This window comes from Solanum lycopersicum, chromosome 7 (genome assembly GCF_036512215.1).
Source record: "Solanum lycopersicum chromosome 7, SLM_r2.1".
Lineage (NCBI taxonomy): Eukaryota > Viridiplantae > Streptophyta > Magnoliopsida > Solanales > Solanaceae > Solanum > Solanum lycopersicum.
The window spans coordinates 61,344,955-61,360,841 of record NC_090806.1 but is presented as its reverse complement, the minus strand read 5'-3'; the positions used below and the strand labels follow the sequence as shown (position 1 = coordinate 61,360,841).

At 34.7% G+C, this 15,887-nt stretch overlaps 2 protein-coding genes across 2 annotated transcripts; both read left to right on the top strand.

The window, feature by feature from the left end:
• The first annotated feature begins 4,534 nt into the window (after positions 1-4,534).
• On the top strand, positions 4,535-12,235 carry LOC101253396 (nuclear pore complex protein NUP133). Its single transcript, XM_004243502.5, has 8 exons — positions 4,535-5,012; positions 5,486-5,610; positions 5,794-7,620; positions 8,373-9,091; positions 9,369-9,521; positions 9,647-9,977; positions 10,269-10,336; positions 11,255-12,235. The coding sequence occupies exons 1-8, from the start codon at positions 4,822-4,824 to the stop codon at positions 11,807-11,809; spliced, it is 3,969 nt and encodes a 1,322-aa protein (XP_004243550.1). The 5' UTR covers positions 4,535-4,821; the 3' UTR covers positions 11,810-12,235.
• Positions 12,236-13,604: 1,369 nt separating this feature from the next.
• Positions 13,605-14,758, top strand: CAB4 (chlorophyll a/b-binding protein precursor). Its single transcript, NM_001247810.2, has 2 exons — positions 13,605-13,809; positions 13,924-14,758. The coding sequence occupies exons 1-2, from the start codon at positions 13,664-13,666 to the stop codon at positions 14,573-14,575; spliced, it is 798 nt and encodes a 265-aa protein (NP_001234739.1). The 5' UTR covers positions 13,605-13,663; the 3' UTR covers positions 14,576-14,758.
• The last annotated feature ends 1,129 nt before the right edge of the window (positions 14,759-15,887 follow it).

The following is a 15,887-nucleotide window of genomic DNA, read 5'->3' as shown; positions in this document are numbered from 1 at the left end:
TTCGTGCAACGAGCTTGATCCGAAAGGAAAATTCATTGCTTCTGTTGACAAGGAGTTTCGAATTTGAGACCTGCAACATGAAAGTACTAAGCCCAAACCATTGAGCCATATTTACAAGAGGTCACGATCTTCTTGTCGCTTAGAACCAACTCTTATGGGATAATTTCTAAGAACATGTGCAATTAATTACCATAACGTAACTCTTCTAAATCACATTTAACTCTACAATGCTTGTGGCGTTTTCATTTCGTAAATGTGATATTAATTACATTCATTAACAACGTATGTTACCGTACCACTCACTAATCTATAGTATTTAAATCGTCCTAAACATCACAGATTATTCATCCAAGTGCTAATTAGCTCAGCTTAAAACACACACGAGAAGGTATGAAGCAATTCTCATCTTTAATTTGTTATTAATTCTACACAATTATATATTCCATTCTTATAATTTTGCTTTTTTTTTTTTTTTCATATAGTACGAGTACTTACTAACGAGGCTGTGGTACTTACTGGTGCAGTGTTAGCAGCAAATAGGAAGATGAGTAGCAGGTTGATTTTTTTGTTTGTTGTGTGTGTTCTCGTGCAAGCGACATATGCAAGGAAGCTTCTTCAGTTTCCATCAATGGACATCCCCGGCATTGGCGGACTTGACAAAATTATGGGAGGTATTGTAGGCGGCGGTGGTGGTGGAGGTGGAGGCGGAGGAGGAGGAGGAGAGAATGGTGGATCTGGTGGAGGGATGGGAGCTGGCTATGGTAGTGGATCAGGTAGCGATGGAGGCGGAGGCGGAGGCGGTGGCGGAGGAGGCAATAAGAATGGTGCATATGGTTGGGGAATTGGAGGTGGCTCTGGTAGAGGATCAGACAGCGAAGGAGGCGGCAGTGGTGGTGGTGGCGGCGGAGGAGGAGATGGTGCATCTGGCTGGGGAACAGGAGGTGGCTATGGTAATGGATCAGGTAGCGATGGAGGCAGCGGAGGCGGCGGCGGCGGAGGCGGCGGCGGAGGTGAAAATGGCGGTAATGGTTTTGGTATCGGAGCAGGTGAAGGTCATGGAGTTATGGCGGCAATTGATCCAATTGAAGTTTAAAATAAAGCCTCTTTATACGGACGGTTTAGGTGATCACTGATCACCTGATTTTTCTCAATTTTTTAGAAATTAGAATTAAGAATAAATAAAGACAATTGTCATTAAACCATATATTTTCACTAAAAATAAATGGTGTAATTCATAATTTTGTGAATTTTGAGCTGAGTTATGTATTGACTATTGAGTACTTCTCATTTGACAGATGGTACCTACAATAATACAATAAAATTAAATTCAATAAATTTATAAATTTTTAAAAACACTCTATTTTAGTTACTGCATGTTACTCTATTTTTATTTTTAATAATGATAAAAACGAGCTTCAATCTATCAATTCTAATTATATTTGAATATAATATAATTTCTTCATATTAAGTCACAAAACGCACTCTGATGGTCACCTTCCATCAATTCTTTAAGTTTCAACCTTGCTACTGTACTCTCTCAAATCCATTTGATCCACCCATTTTAGTTAAGTAAAATTTGGACTGATTATTAACCTACCAACTTAATACTTGAGCCTATTTTTAGATGTTCAAATTAATTCAAAATTATTTATTTGCCTATTAAGTATATTTTTTAAAATATAAGTAGTACAATATAAAATAAAAAGGTATAAATATTTTGAACTGACAAATAGAATAAGATGTATATTTACCGATCATTTTAACTTTTGTCATGAGTCAACTTAAACTAGCGGAATATAGCAGGATTAATTCATCAATAAATACAACTATTACTGCTTTGTTAAATTTTAAACGAATTCAACAAGTTACAATTTATTGAGTTGATTATTTACCATCTTTAATTATATCTAATTAAAAAACAAAGCACTTCACAATCTCCTTTCAAAATAAAGAAAGGGTAAAATGCAAAAAATAAAAATGAATAAAAAACCACACAAAGAAACAAAAATATCCAAATCGTTATCATATTTTTGAAGAATTTAAAAGTCTTTTTTTAAATTTCTAATTTCTTACTAGTGAAAAATTCTATATTTAAGTTTCACCAATAGAGAAACTAGCAAGCATTATGGGTTTTTTTTATGCATAACACTCGATACATATGCATAAAGATTTATTTGAGAATATTCATTGATATTTAAGAAAAAATTGGTCTAAGTTAGGGATTGGATTATGGCATATGTTTGCGTTTACTAAGAATTTTTTATTAAAAATTAATAATTGTAATGATTTATTTTATCATGATAAAATTTTAAAAAAATTATTTCATTTTATCAGTCAAGATTACAAATTCATTGAATATATCCGTCTAGATTGTATGTGATCCAAAATATTTAAGGATATAGCAAACTTGTTATGATCTTAAAGTTTCATGATCTAAAAGGTCGTAGCACCTCTAAAAAAATGACAGTGAATGTATATATACTTAGCAGAATGAGATCTCATTTATTAACGAAATTAACCAGACAAATCATTCAACCAACCAAGAATGACCCATAAAATCAATAAAGAGTTCTCAGTTTAATAATCGTTGCTATATTCAGAATTAATAAGTTTCTTCAAATTAAGTAAAATTAAGTTGTAGGATCCATTCCAAATGACGTCCACCACCAAAGTTTCAGGCTTGCATAATCATAAACCCACTTTGATTCTCTCATTTTAGCCAAGTAAAGCTTGCAGGGGGCAGGGTCATTAGCCCCCCTATTTGATAATTAAGCCGATTTTGATTTGTCCAAATTTAGCTAAAAATTCTTGCACTAATATTTTTCTAAATGCAAGTGATACAATATAATCCATAACAAAAAGTTATAAATATGTTCAATTTTCTTATTTGATAATAAAATAAGTTATTGTATATTCACCTGTTATGTCTCATATCTAAATTTGTCACAAGTCAGTTTAGACTAAAAGATATAACATGTCAAGTTAGACATTGTGGCGAAGTCAGAATTTTCATTAAGGGACTCAAAAAAATAAATAAGTACTTTAGTAATATTCAAATTTAAGCCATTGAGTCACATTTGAACGGATCGAATCAAATATAAATAACTAAATGAAATTCAACTCTACGTCAACAAGAAAAATAAGACATGAAAATTAAAAAATAATATTACAGTCTGTTGAAAGAATAAGCAGCAACAAGAAGCCAAAATAAGGTAAAAATAGGTTGCTACTTGAATTCGAACCCACAAAGCCAGAATAGGCAGCAAAAACAAGCCAAAATAATAAATTCACTTCACCACTTAACTAAGGGCCCGTTTGGATGGGCTTAATAAAAGCAGTTTTAAAAAAATACTTTTGAAAATATTGAAACTTATTTTTAAAATAAGCAGTTATGTGTTTGGATAAAAGTGCTGAAGTTAAAATGTCTGAAATACCCTTAAAAGTTGTTAACATAATAAAAGTTAATTAATTTATATTTTACAGCCATAAATAATTATATTTTGCTATCACTCACATATTTCTTTCTCATCACAAATTATTTATAAGAAGAACATAAACTTATTATAGATTTTAAATATATATATAATTTGAATAGATTAAAGAACGATTTAAGATTTTATTTTAGTTTCATCCATAGGTAATAATAATTGTCTATCATTCATATATTTCTTTATTATCACAAATTATTTATAAGAGGAATATAAATTTTTATTTAAGTTATATGTGCAACTTATTTTACATTTTAATAATATATAATTTGAATAGATCACTTGAAAGATTTAAGATTTATTTTATTTTCATTCATTAGTAATAGTAATTGTCTATGTTCCACACGTGAAAAGGGAAAAATAGAAGAAAGAGATGTTAGGGTTATATAGGTAATTTGGAGATTGTATAAAAATATTAAGGGCAAAAAGGTAAAAGTATGGTCAACTTAAAACAACTTATAAGCTGGAAAAAAAAGCAGCCCTACCCCAGCTTTTAATTTTGGCTTAAATTAAGTTTTTTTAAACTTAAAATAAGTTGTTTTGAATATTGCCAAACAGCTAAATAAGTCAAAAACTAGCTTTTAAGTCAGTTTGACCAGCTTTTAAGCTAAGCCAAACAGGCTCTAAGGGCCCGTTTGGATGGACTTAATAAAAGTAGCTTTAAAAAAGTACTTTTAAAAGTGCTGAAACTTATTTTTAAAATAAGCAGTTATTCGTTTGGATAAAAGTGCTGAAGTTGTTATATCAAACGTGAAAAGGGAAAAATGGAAGAAAGAAATGTTAGGGTTATATGGGTAATTTGGAGATTGTACAAAAATATTAAGCACAAAAAGATAAAAATGTGATCAACTTAAAACAGCTTATAAGCTAAAAATAAAAAGCACCCCTACCCCAACTTTTAACTTTTGGCTTAAAATAATTTTTTTAAACTTAAAATAAGCTGTTTTGAGTATTGCCAAACAGCTAAATAAGTCAAAAACCAGCTTTTAAGCTGAGTCAAACAGGCTCTAATTATATGCCTAATAAAACAAAAAAAAAAAAAAACAAAGCTCTTCATATTCCCCTTTCAAAATGAAAAAAAAAAAAAGAAGAGGTAAAATGTAAAAAAGAGAAGTAAAGAAAAAAAAAGACCATCGGAGAAAAAAGAGCACAGCAGCACCCTAACCGCTGCCATATTTTTCAAAAACCTGAAACTCTCTTCAGATTTTGCTTTTAAGTTTCTAATCTCTTCTTCTTACTAGTGAAGTTCGCCATTAGAGAACCTTGCGAGCATTAATACGCCATTTTTATACTCAAACCACTTTAAACCCTACTTCTCATTCCGTTAACCCAAATGTTCTCTCCGGGAACAAGGAGATCAAATTTCAATGCTCGTAAGAGTGGCCGGGATAAACCTACTACTGGTTCACCGGTGACGCCCTTCACCGAGAATAGAAAGCCGCTTGATGATAATTCTCCTATACCTAATCGCCCTAATACTGGTACTCCTGCTCCCTGGGCTTCCCGTCTTTCTGTTCTCGCTAGGTAAGACACACACATTCAAATTTACTTTACATTGTGCTTATGTTTCAATAAATTGAGCTAATCTTGATGTTTATCTGCGCTTCTAGTTTAGACTTTAGATGTACTCTGGACCGTGAAATGGTTATGTAATTATCCTGGTGGTACTATGGAGTGCATTATGTAGTTCTATAGTTAGTTGAATGCTTTTGCTTGTTTTCATTTTTTACTTAGTTATTGTGTTTTCTTTTATATGATGCAATTTCGCTCAGTTTCAACTTGGCATGTTTATCTCACTAAATTAGAAGATTACAGTGTCAAATGTTGCATATGTATTTGTATTGAGCTTTCTTACTGGGAAACAAATGTGTGGTTGGACCTGCACATTTATTGTGAGGGTGGTTGTGGTTAGTTGATTGTTAATGAAGGGATGTAAGTTGTAGAAGTATATTTGAATAAAAACTGATTAAGATAGTGTTTGTTGTTAATTGTCGTAGAATCCCGCCTGCGAAGAAGAGTGATAAAGGAGAAGAGACTGATCCAATTCAACCTGTCTATGTTGGAGAGTTCCCTCAAGTCCTACGCGATGAACAGGACGTTTTGCTTCAGAAACATGCTCCTGGTTAGTGAATGAGCTGATAACCTATCTTGTTTGATTTCACTTTTTTATCAGTACCCCGCTTTCAGAAAATAGTTTTTCTTAGTTTGTCCCACTTTTCAATATTCCAGTGCTTTGAATGCCTGCTACCCTGAAGTGTTATTATTGATTTATTGATTTTGAGATGACAAATTTGCTTTTGTTAAGGTAATGCGTCCATCTCTGGGGGAATGGATAAGGAAACTTCCTTGGCGTGGGTTATATGTGGCAACAAACTCTTTGTTTGGAGTTTCTTATCACCTGCAGCTTCGAGGAACTGCATTGTACTTGATCTTCCTCCGACAATGTCTGGAAATGAAGATACTGGAAAATATATTAATGATTGGTTTGTTTGTCTCATCAATTGGGATAGGAATACCAATAAAGTTTCCCAACAATGCAGTTCTGCTGGTATTGTTGCCTGTAATCGGAGAACTCGAAATCTCGTGTACTGGCCAGATATCTACTCTGCAACTCGGAATGAACCAGTAGTAAGTTTTCCCGAGGAGTCTGAGGTGAGTTCTTCTTCTTCTGATGTGAAGGGCACCCCAACCAAGTTGCGACAGCAGAATAAACCTGGGAGCGTTGTTACTCGTTCAAATTCTCTCAACTGTTTGATTGCTTGTGCGGTCCCTAAGGTTCATCACAATCATGTCTCTGTTGCTCTTGCCTGTAGTTCTAATGGCGAACTTTGGCAATTTGTCTGCAGCCCCAGTTGTATTCAGCGCAAAAAGATGTATGAGGACATGTTTAGTAAGAACTCTCATGGAAATGATGGACAGTTCTTTGGAGGAAGGGGTTACCGTAGGTCACTGGTTTGGCAGTCTTGTTCCCATTCTTTGGACAAGTCCAACAGACAGTTTCTTTTATTGACAGATCATGAAATACAATGTTTTGCTATTGAACTTTCTCCCTCTTTCCATGTTTCTAAGATCTGGACTCATGAAATCGTTGGCACTGATGGTGATCTGGGTATCCAGAAGGATCTGGCAGGGCAGAAGCGTATTTGGCCTCTGGATTTGCAGATTGATAATGATGGCAAGGTTATTACTATTCTCATTGCAATTTTTTGCAAGGATCGGATCACCAGTTCAAGCTACACTGAGTATTCACTTCTAACCATGCAATATAAATCTGGAGTGAATGTCTCCTCAGAATCTGTGCCGCCACATGAAAGGATTTTAGAGAAAAAGGCTCCTATCCAAGTGATAATTCCTAAAGCTAGACTTGAGGATGAAGAGTTTTTATTCTCTATGAGACTGAAGGTTGGGGGTAAGCCAGCCGGTTCAGTGATCATACTTTCTGGTGATGGCACTGCAACCGTCTCGCATTACTGGAGAAATTCTACTCGTCTTTATCAATTTGATCTTCCATATGATGCTGGAAGGGTTCTTGATGCATCAGTTTTCCCTTCAGATGATGGCGAGGATGGCGCTTGGGCTGTTCTAACTGAAAAAGCTGGAGTTTGGGCTATACCTGAGAGGGCAGTTTTACTTGGTGGAGTTGAACCACCGGAGAGAAGTTTGTCACGTAAAGGAAGCTCTAATGAGAGGTCATCTCTGGAAGAGAGGAAAAATTTATCTTTTTCAGGTAATGTTGCTCCAAGAAGGGCGACTTCAGAAGCATGGGATGCTGGAGATAAGCAACGGCCTGGGCTAACTGGAATTGCACGTCGAAATGCTCAAGATGAAGAATCTGAAGCTTTACTAAATCAGCTTTTCCATGATTTTCTTTTATCTGGGCATGCGGATGGTGCTTTCGATAAATTGAAGACGTCAGGGGCATTTGAAAGAGAGGGCGAAACAAATGTTTTTGCAAGGACAAGCAAATCAATTGTGGATACCCTTGCAAAACATTGGACAACCACCAGAGGTGCTGAGATTGTGACTTCGTCTGTCATGTCCTCACAACTTTTGGAGAAGCAGAAAAAGCATAAAAGATACCTTCAATTCCTGGCTTTATCCAAGTGCCATGAAGAACTATGTTCTAGACAGAGTATGACCTCTTTGCCATATTATATTTGCTTCTTCCTCTTAGGCTCCAAGTGTGGTTGAACTAAGTGTATTTGGTTAGACGAAAGTAATTTTTCTGGAACTATATACACACTGATACACATATTAAGATAATATCCACTTTATTATTCTTACCAATAGTTAGTCCTTGGTTAAGTTCAACAGAAAAAAACATTTACAATCAAAAGATTAGTTAATGCTTCATGGCTCACAAATACATGTTCAAAAGACTAGTTGAGAAGATTTAGAGGATAAAATCTGTATATATAGCAAAATAAAACATTATATGTAATGCACAAAGAAATGAAGGGTATAAATCAGTAGATTTAAGTTACCTCAAGTGTAGCAACATTTCTATGCCCAGTAGCTTCACCAGCAAATTAGATATTCAAAAAGATGTATCAGCCAGTCCTGCCCTGCTCCGCATATGGTCAAACTTGTCCCGTTGCCATCGGTACCATTGGAGATCACAGGTTCTGCTGAAGCAAGTCAGACTATCTAGCTTCCAATATTCCTTGAATGGTCTAATTAGATGATCGATTACAGTCCTTACTATGATAAATAAGTAGTTATTGCCAGGATGCTATTTGCTTATCTTAAAATCATTTTACTGCAACAGCATAAGTTAATGACTGCAAAAGCATATTGTCCACATGCTTTTCTGTGCTCCTTATATGCTAATGCATTTTTTTCTCTTAGAAACTATGGGCCTAAGAGTTTTACAATCTGTGACAGGGCATGCTTTGCATATTATCATGGAACATGGTGAAAAACTTGCTGGCATGATCCAATTGAGGGAGTTGCAGAACGTGCTCAATCAGAACCGTGCCTCAGGAGCTGGCTCTTATTCAACTACTGAGATGTCGATTTCTAGTTCCCTCTGGGATGTCATCCAATTGGTAGGCGAAAGAGCTCGCCGAAGAACAGTTCTTTTGATGGATAGGGACAATGCTGAAGTTTTCTACAGTAAGGTCTCAGACCTTGACGAATTTTTTTATTGCTTAGAGAGAGACCTCAATTACATTATCAGTGAAAAGATGACAGTTTCTGTTATATTCCAAAAAGCATGTGAACTCTCCAGTGCCTGTGTGACTTTGCTTCGCACAGCCATGACTTGTAGAAATGAAAATCACCTCTGGTATCCACCGTCTGAGGGCTTGACACCATGGACTTGTCAAGAAAAGGTGCGGAACGGGCTCTGGAGCCTTGCATATTTTATGCTTCAACTGGTGAAGGAAAATAATTCCCTGGATGATACCATCAAATTAGATTTTCATTCACACCTTGAAGTTCTATCTGATGTACTTTTGGAAGCATATTCTGGTGCTATCTGTGCGAAAGTTGAGCGTGGAGAAGGACACAAAAGTCTGTTAGATGAGTACTGTAATAGAAGAGATGACCTCTTGAAATGTCTTTATCAGCAAGTGAAAGATTTAGTTGAAGGCAAACTGCAGGTTGATCTCTCCTTACCTCTTATTCATTTCTCTTGGAAGGTTTGATTTATGTACCTGAAGATATCTCAGCCAAAAAAAAAAAGAGAAAAAAAAAAGAGAGAGAAAAAAAAAAGAGAGAGAAAATGCAGTAGGTCCTTTTTTTCTTCCCTGGACTTGTTCGTTAGTTTCTGTATATGTAATAAAAGGATTCACCTAAGAATAAGATATTCTTGAAAAGGAATATGGCATAGAGTCTTATCCCAGTCATTTTTTTGCTCAAACATATTCATCCATGCAGGATTTAGGTGAAGCAGCTGAGGAGCAAAAGTTTGAGATTTTTGGAAAGCTTTCCTCAGCCTTGTTGTCTCTTGCAAAAAGACACGAAGGTTACAAAACTCTATGGAGTATATGCTGTGATCTCAATAATACTGACCTACTTAAAAATCTTATGGTAAATATTTATCTGTTCTGTGTGTGTTTTGCTTGTTCTTGTTTGTCTTAGTGAAAGCTGATTGTAGATCACATGCTTCTTTAGCTGTTTGCCTACTTCTGTTTAAAAAGCCTTTTCATGTGCAGCATGACAGCATGGGACCTAAACGAGGCTTTAGTTACTTTGTGTTTCAACAACTGTATGACAGCAGACAGTTCTCTAAGCTTATGAGACTTGGGGAGGAATTTCAGGAAGACCTAGCAATATTTTTGAAACATCATCAGGATCTCCTTTGGCTTCATGAAATATTTCTTCATAAATTTTCTGAAGCTTCTGAAACTCTACATGTTTTGTCTCTTTCACCAAATGATAGCTCCGCTATGGATAGTGAAACCAGCTCATTTGGCACCACCATAAAAACAAGTTTGGTGGAAAGAAGGCGGCTTTTGAATCTCTCGAAAGTAGCTGCATTGGCGGGTATTCTTTCCTTTAACTATTTAAATCAAGAAATTTAGAGAATTTTTTTTTATGAAGTTAGATTAAAATTTTCAAATAGTAAAAATGGCTGATTTATTCTCATTATATCAGTTGATTCCAGATTTGTTATAATTATTTGAGCTTATTGAATCTTCATCTTGTTCATTTTTCCACATCTTTTGGACTTTGGACCTTTAGAATTTAGCAAATTTCATGTTTCAGTTTATCATTTTCATATTGCTTTTATGCTTCTTACTGGTGACAACTTATGTTTACTTCATCTCTTGATAGGAAGAAGTGCTAATTTTGAATCAAAGGTGAAGCGCATAGAGGCTGATTTAAAGATTCTGTACTTGCAGGTATCATTTTAGTTTTTTGCTTATTCGGTTATTGGAGCTGAGGATTTCTGTGTCACCTCAGTATAAGTCGGTGAAGAGAAGATGTACAATGATAAACATACAAGTTATTAGGACATTAGCCTTAATACTAGCAGAGATTATCAAATTCTACCTTGCTATCTTGTGGGTTGTTACCCTTAATATGGTCCATCTATCTCTTGATATGAAAATGTGATATATTACTGTTAGGCTGTTCTCAGCCAGAGACAGCTTTTCTAGAAGAAAGATATGAAAAGCTAATAGGAAATGAGAGGTTTGTTTTAGTTCTGTGGCTGAACAAGCCAAATTTAGTGCCCCATCCAGGCAAATGCAACCAGTCAGTGCCCCACTTTCCATTTTTGTTACTGTTGTTTTCTGTTATTTTCTTTTACTGGTCCAGTTGGTTGTTGTGGTGAGGGACCTCTGATAGATGAATATCCTCCTGTTCTTTCCATCTCTGTTAGCTATGTTCTTTTCAAAGTATGGTGTTGTTCGGGCAGTTTGCGCACACCTCAACTATTCCATCGATTACCTGGTACCTCTCACCTATGTTACTTGCACTTGTCAAAAATGATGCAGCACCCATGTCGGATTCTTCAATATACACTTCTGTAGAATCCGTCACACACCTAGCAACATAGCCTCTCATTAGCACATGCACCAGATAATTTTGCCTACCAAAGACTTAGGCAAATGGGAAAGAAATCACTTAATATTGTTTTGGTCTGTGTTGGAATTTGAGTCGTGGCCTCCAAGGTTTCTACCCAATTTATTGAACACTAAGCCACACCCTTTGGGTGCCCCTCTATTATCCATATCCGTTGTGCTTGATCACTTGTTCTTTGTATGTGTGTGCGTATGTGCAGGCGTCTCTTATTGTCAATTTTACTTCACTCGCAGGAAGAAATAATGAAACTCCTTCCGGACGATGAAACGCAAAATATAAGCCAGCAGCTTCTTCCTCCAGTGGACCTTATTGAATTGTGCCTTAAAACTCAGGATAGGGAGCTTTCGTTGAGAGTTTTTGACATTTTTGCATGGACCAGCTCCTCTTTTATCAAGTCTAATGCAAGCCTCTTGGAGGACTGCTGGAGAAATGCCTCCAATCAGGACGACTGGGAGAGGCTGTATCAAGCATCAGTAGATGAGGGGTGGGGTGATGAGGAGACTTTGAGCATTCTAAAAGACACCATTCTTTTCCAGGCTTCCAGCAGGTGCTATGGCCTCAAAGCTGAAACTTTTGAGGGCAATTTCCAGGAAGTGCTGCCGCTGAGGCTAGAAAATTCTGAGCAAGTGACTTTAAAGAACATGGGATCCTCTGTGGAAACAATACTGATGCAGCACAAGGATTATCCTGATGCTGGCAAGTTAATGCTCACATCAGTTATGCTAGGAAGTGTTCATTCCGATACCATTAGTATTGTGGAAGAGGAGGGACCTACCCCAATGGAGTAATTGCCCTAGTATTCTGATGATTGTGGGAAGCCGTATAGTTTCTTTAGCCGCTTGAGCATGAGCACCTTGATCTGCACGCAGTTCTTTAACGCCGATGGATGAAATTGCATATGGCAGTCATATTTCTTTATCAGTGCTCGTTGAAGTTAAATCAATGTATGGTGAGTGCGTGGTGGTGTCAAACAAAGTTTGTTTAGAATGATTGATGAGCAGTGCCGGAACATTGGGTTCTTTTAAGAGTTCTAAGTCACCAAGCAGGGGAGATTTTGCCTTGTAAATTTAGTTAACATGTGCTTTATGATTTCTTTTTAAAAAAACTGATGTTTTTTTGGCTTTGATGATCACAAGTCACAACTATTAGTTAGGCATATGAGTTTCAGAGAGTTATACTGATTCTTTCGAAAGAAAACAGTGCATTTTATGTTGGATTGTGTGTTGTTTATATATTGTTACGGCAAAGGAGAGCACTTCTTGAAATAAAAAAAGGTTATTCACACTTGATATGAGTCGTGAATACCACCCAATAATATAGATGCGAGAATCGAAAAATAACGACGATTTAAGAGGGTTTTATTAATCTGTTCACTTAATTTTTATTTTTTAAAAAAACTCTGTTCGATTTTTGTCCCAAAAATTATAGCCGTTAGTATTATATTGATTCATTTGTGCCCTTCAATATTAACACCAGGAGTGTTCACGGCTCGTTTGGATCGGTTATAGGTTAAAATCAAATCAATTATAATGTGCATTTGTCGGTTTGTTCATTTTTGGTTTTGGTTTGATTTGATTCGGATATTCGGTTATTATTCATACATAAAAATAAAAGAAAGCAATCATTCAAAATGTGAAAAAAGTAACAATTCATTCAAATGAAAAAATAGTTAGAATATGTTATTACAGAACTTTCGATCATTGAATTTACTGAATAAAACTTTAAAATTTACTATTTTGGCATTAGAAGGAACAAAACAATGACATTTTCAGTTCCACAAGAAATTTCAATAAACACTCATATACATGAAATCAATAAGAAAAATGTTCTCACCTTGGATTTTTTTTATAAATAAATTTTGATGAAACATATTAAAAATCTTTAAAATTGTTTTATGAATATAAAATTATGTACGTACAATAATAAAATTTATGTATATAACTTGTTGGTTCAGTTTGATTATTTCTTCGAATATTTTCGCACAAAATCATAATCAAATCCAATACTATCAGTTTTTAACTATCCAAAATCAAATCAAATCAAAATCCAAATTAAATCAATTTAAATTAATTTTTATCCAAATTATAAACACCCCTAATTAACACCCACATAAAATAATTTTCATTTGCTGAGTTGGAATATTGTTCGGTCCTGTAAAACCGGTACATTTGTGAAAGATTCTTTTACTCTATTCATTTCACGTGATATTATTTTTTTTACTTTTAGTTTATCCAAAATATATTATTAATTATAATATAGAATTTCTTTTACTTATAATAAAATAATTTATAATTAGAAAAATATTTTAGATGATAAATTTTAAAATTAAATATTATCAGATAAAATTAGACGGATGACTTACTATAGAAAACTATTCAGTGGCTGCAAATCTGAAACTCTAAGAAAATCTCACCCAACAGATATCTCAACTCCACGTGGCAGAACAGAGGCCTCTATATGCCATGATTGAAATCCAAATACTAAACCATAACCAATCAGCAACTGCTTAGTTGTACGTCTTGTAATCCTCAAAAATCCATTAAATTTGCATATATATAAACCCCACTTCTCCTTCTTCCTTTCATATCATCAGAAAGAAACAAAAAAGCTTCAGCAAATTCAAAAAAAAAAAGTAAAAAAAAATGGCCACTTGTGCAATTCAACAATCAGCCTTTGTTGGTCAAGCAGTTGGTAAATCTCAAAATGAATTTATTAGGAAAGTTGGCAACTTCGGTGAAGGCCGTATTACCATGAGACGCACTGTTAAAAGCGCTCCTCAAAGCATCTGGTATTTTTCTACTCTGTATCATAAATTTAATCATTACTAATTCAGAATTTCTGACATCTTCTAGTTTTTGAAAACTCTAATCCATTTGATGTCCGCGAATTTTTTGTGAAATAGGTACGGAGAAGACCGTCCTAAGTACTTGGGCCCATTTTCGGAGCAAACACCATCCTACTTAACTGGGGAATTTCCAGGTGATTACGGATGGGACACTGCTGGACTCTCAGCTGACCCCGAGACATTTGCTAGAAACCGTGAGCTTGAGGTGATTCATTGCCGTTGGGCTATGCTTGGTGCTTTAGGTTGTGTTTTCCCCGAAATCCTTTCGAAGAACGGTGTTAAATTCGGTGAAGCTGTTTGGTTCAAGGCTGGATCTCAAATTTTCTCCGAAGGTGGGCTTGACTACCTTGGAAACCCAAACCTTGTCCATGCTCAAAGCATTCTTGCTATTTGGGCTTGCCAAGTTGTTCTTATGGGCTTTGTTGAAGGATACAGAGTTGGTGGAGGCCCACTTGGTGAGGGCCTTGACAAGATCTACCCAGGAGGTGCCTTTGACCCACTTGGCCTTGCTGATGATCCTGAGGCTTTTGCTGAATTGAAGGTGAAGGAAATTAAGAATGGACGTTTAGCTATGTTTTCTATGTTTGGATTCTTTGTTCAAGCTATTGTTACTGGAAAGGGTCCAATTGAGAACCTCTCTGACCACATTAACGACCCTGTGGCTAACAACGCTTGGGCTTACGCCACAAACTTTGTACCCGGAAAGTGAAAGTAATTTGGGCTAATTAATGAAAGTTTTATGCTTGTGAAAAAATTGATTTGTACCTTTGATTATATTTCTCAGTGGTGTTCCTTTTTTTACCCTAAGTTGCTTAGGGGAGAGACGGGATATATAATGTTTTTTTTCATAAATATATTTATCCATCGTTATAGAATTGACGGTGGAATGAATAATCCCCAAGCTAACTAATACCAGCTCTAACCAAATGAAAGATTAATAATTCAGCATTTGTTTCAAAATTTATTATTATCCCTCGTACTAGACGACTTGTTTACACAGTGACCTTTCAAACTAGATTGAATATAATTATTGTATATTTTTTTAAAAAAAATAAAATCGAGTAAGTATATTTTTTTGTTTTTTTGATTTTTCATTCTGTGTTCGATATCTATATTGAAGTCTGACTAAATTTAAATTTCATGCTAAAAAATCCAGATTAAGAGTAAAAAAACTTCCTAACAAAGGCGATTAAATACATCACCTTGAATGAAAAACTAAAAATATGAAATAAGAAGTCCTTTACTTTGAACTGAGGAAATAAATTAGTACTATTTTTTCATGTTTTAGTACATAGATATATCATACATATGCATATCATACATTTGAAATTTGAGAGTAGTGAGGTCAAAGCGTTAGATTAATTAGTGGTTATTAGATTGTCAGTATTTTCAGTAATTATACCTAAAATATAAAAAAAAGTAAACACATCAATATATATATATATATAATGAATTTCAACCAATCATAATTTTTCAATGTGATAGTGACTATGTCAATTAATTCCTTTTGGACAAGTGTAGCTCCTCCACATATCTCATACAAACGAAATTGAAAAACTTGTATGATATTTTTCTCATTTTTGGATTGCAAGTTAGTGTTGGGAAATGGAGAAAATGATTAAAATGGTCCTTAACCAGAGCCAAGACCCATATAGAGTCATTTTGAGTGCTCGAATACTCATTAATTTCGTCTTAAAATATATATATATATATATATATATATTTTAAGAAGAAATTTGTATTAAAAATTTAACATAAATCATTTAATAAATAAATAATTTAATTGATTCACTAATTCTTGAATAAGCGCTTAAGGTTTTTTTAATATGACTATGCCTGATTTCGAATATCACTTTTAACATATTTTTTTATATTTTTTACTCCACCACTTAATCTTATTATATTTACTTTGACCAATATAGTTCATCCAGATTATAAGTGAATGAAAATGTTAAGTCTTATTATCTTATTGCATAAGTGAAAGAATGACCGAGTCACAACAATCCTAAAGGTAGGGTATC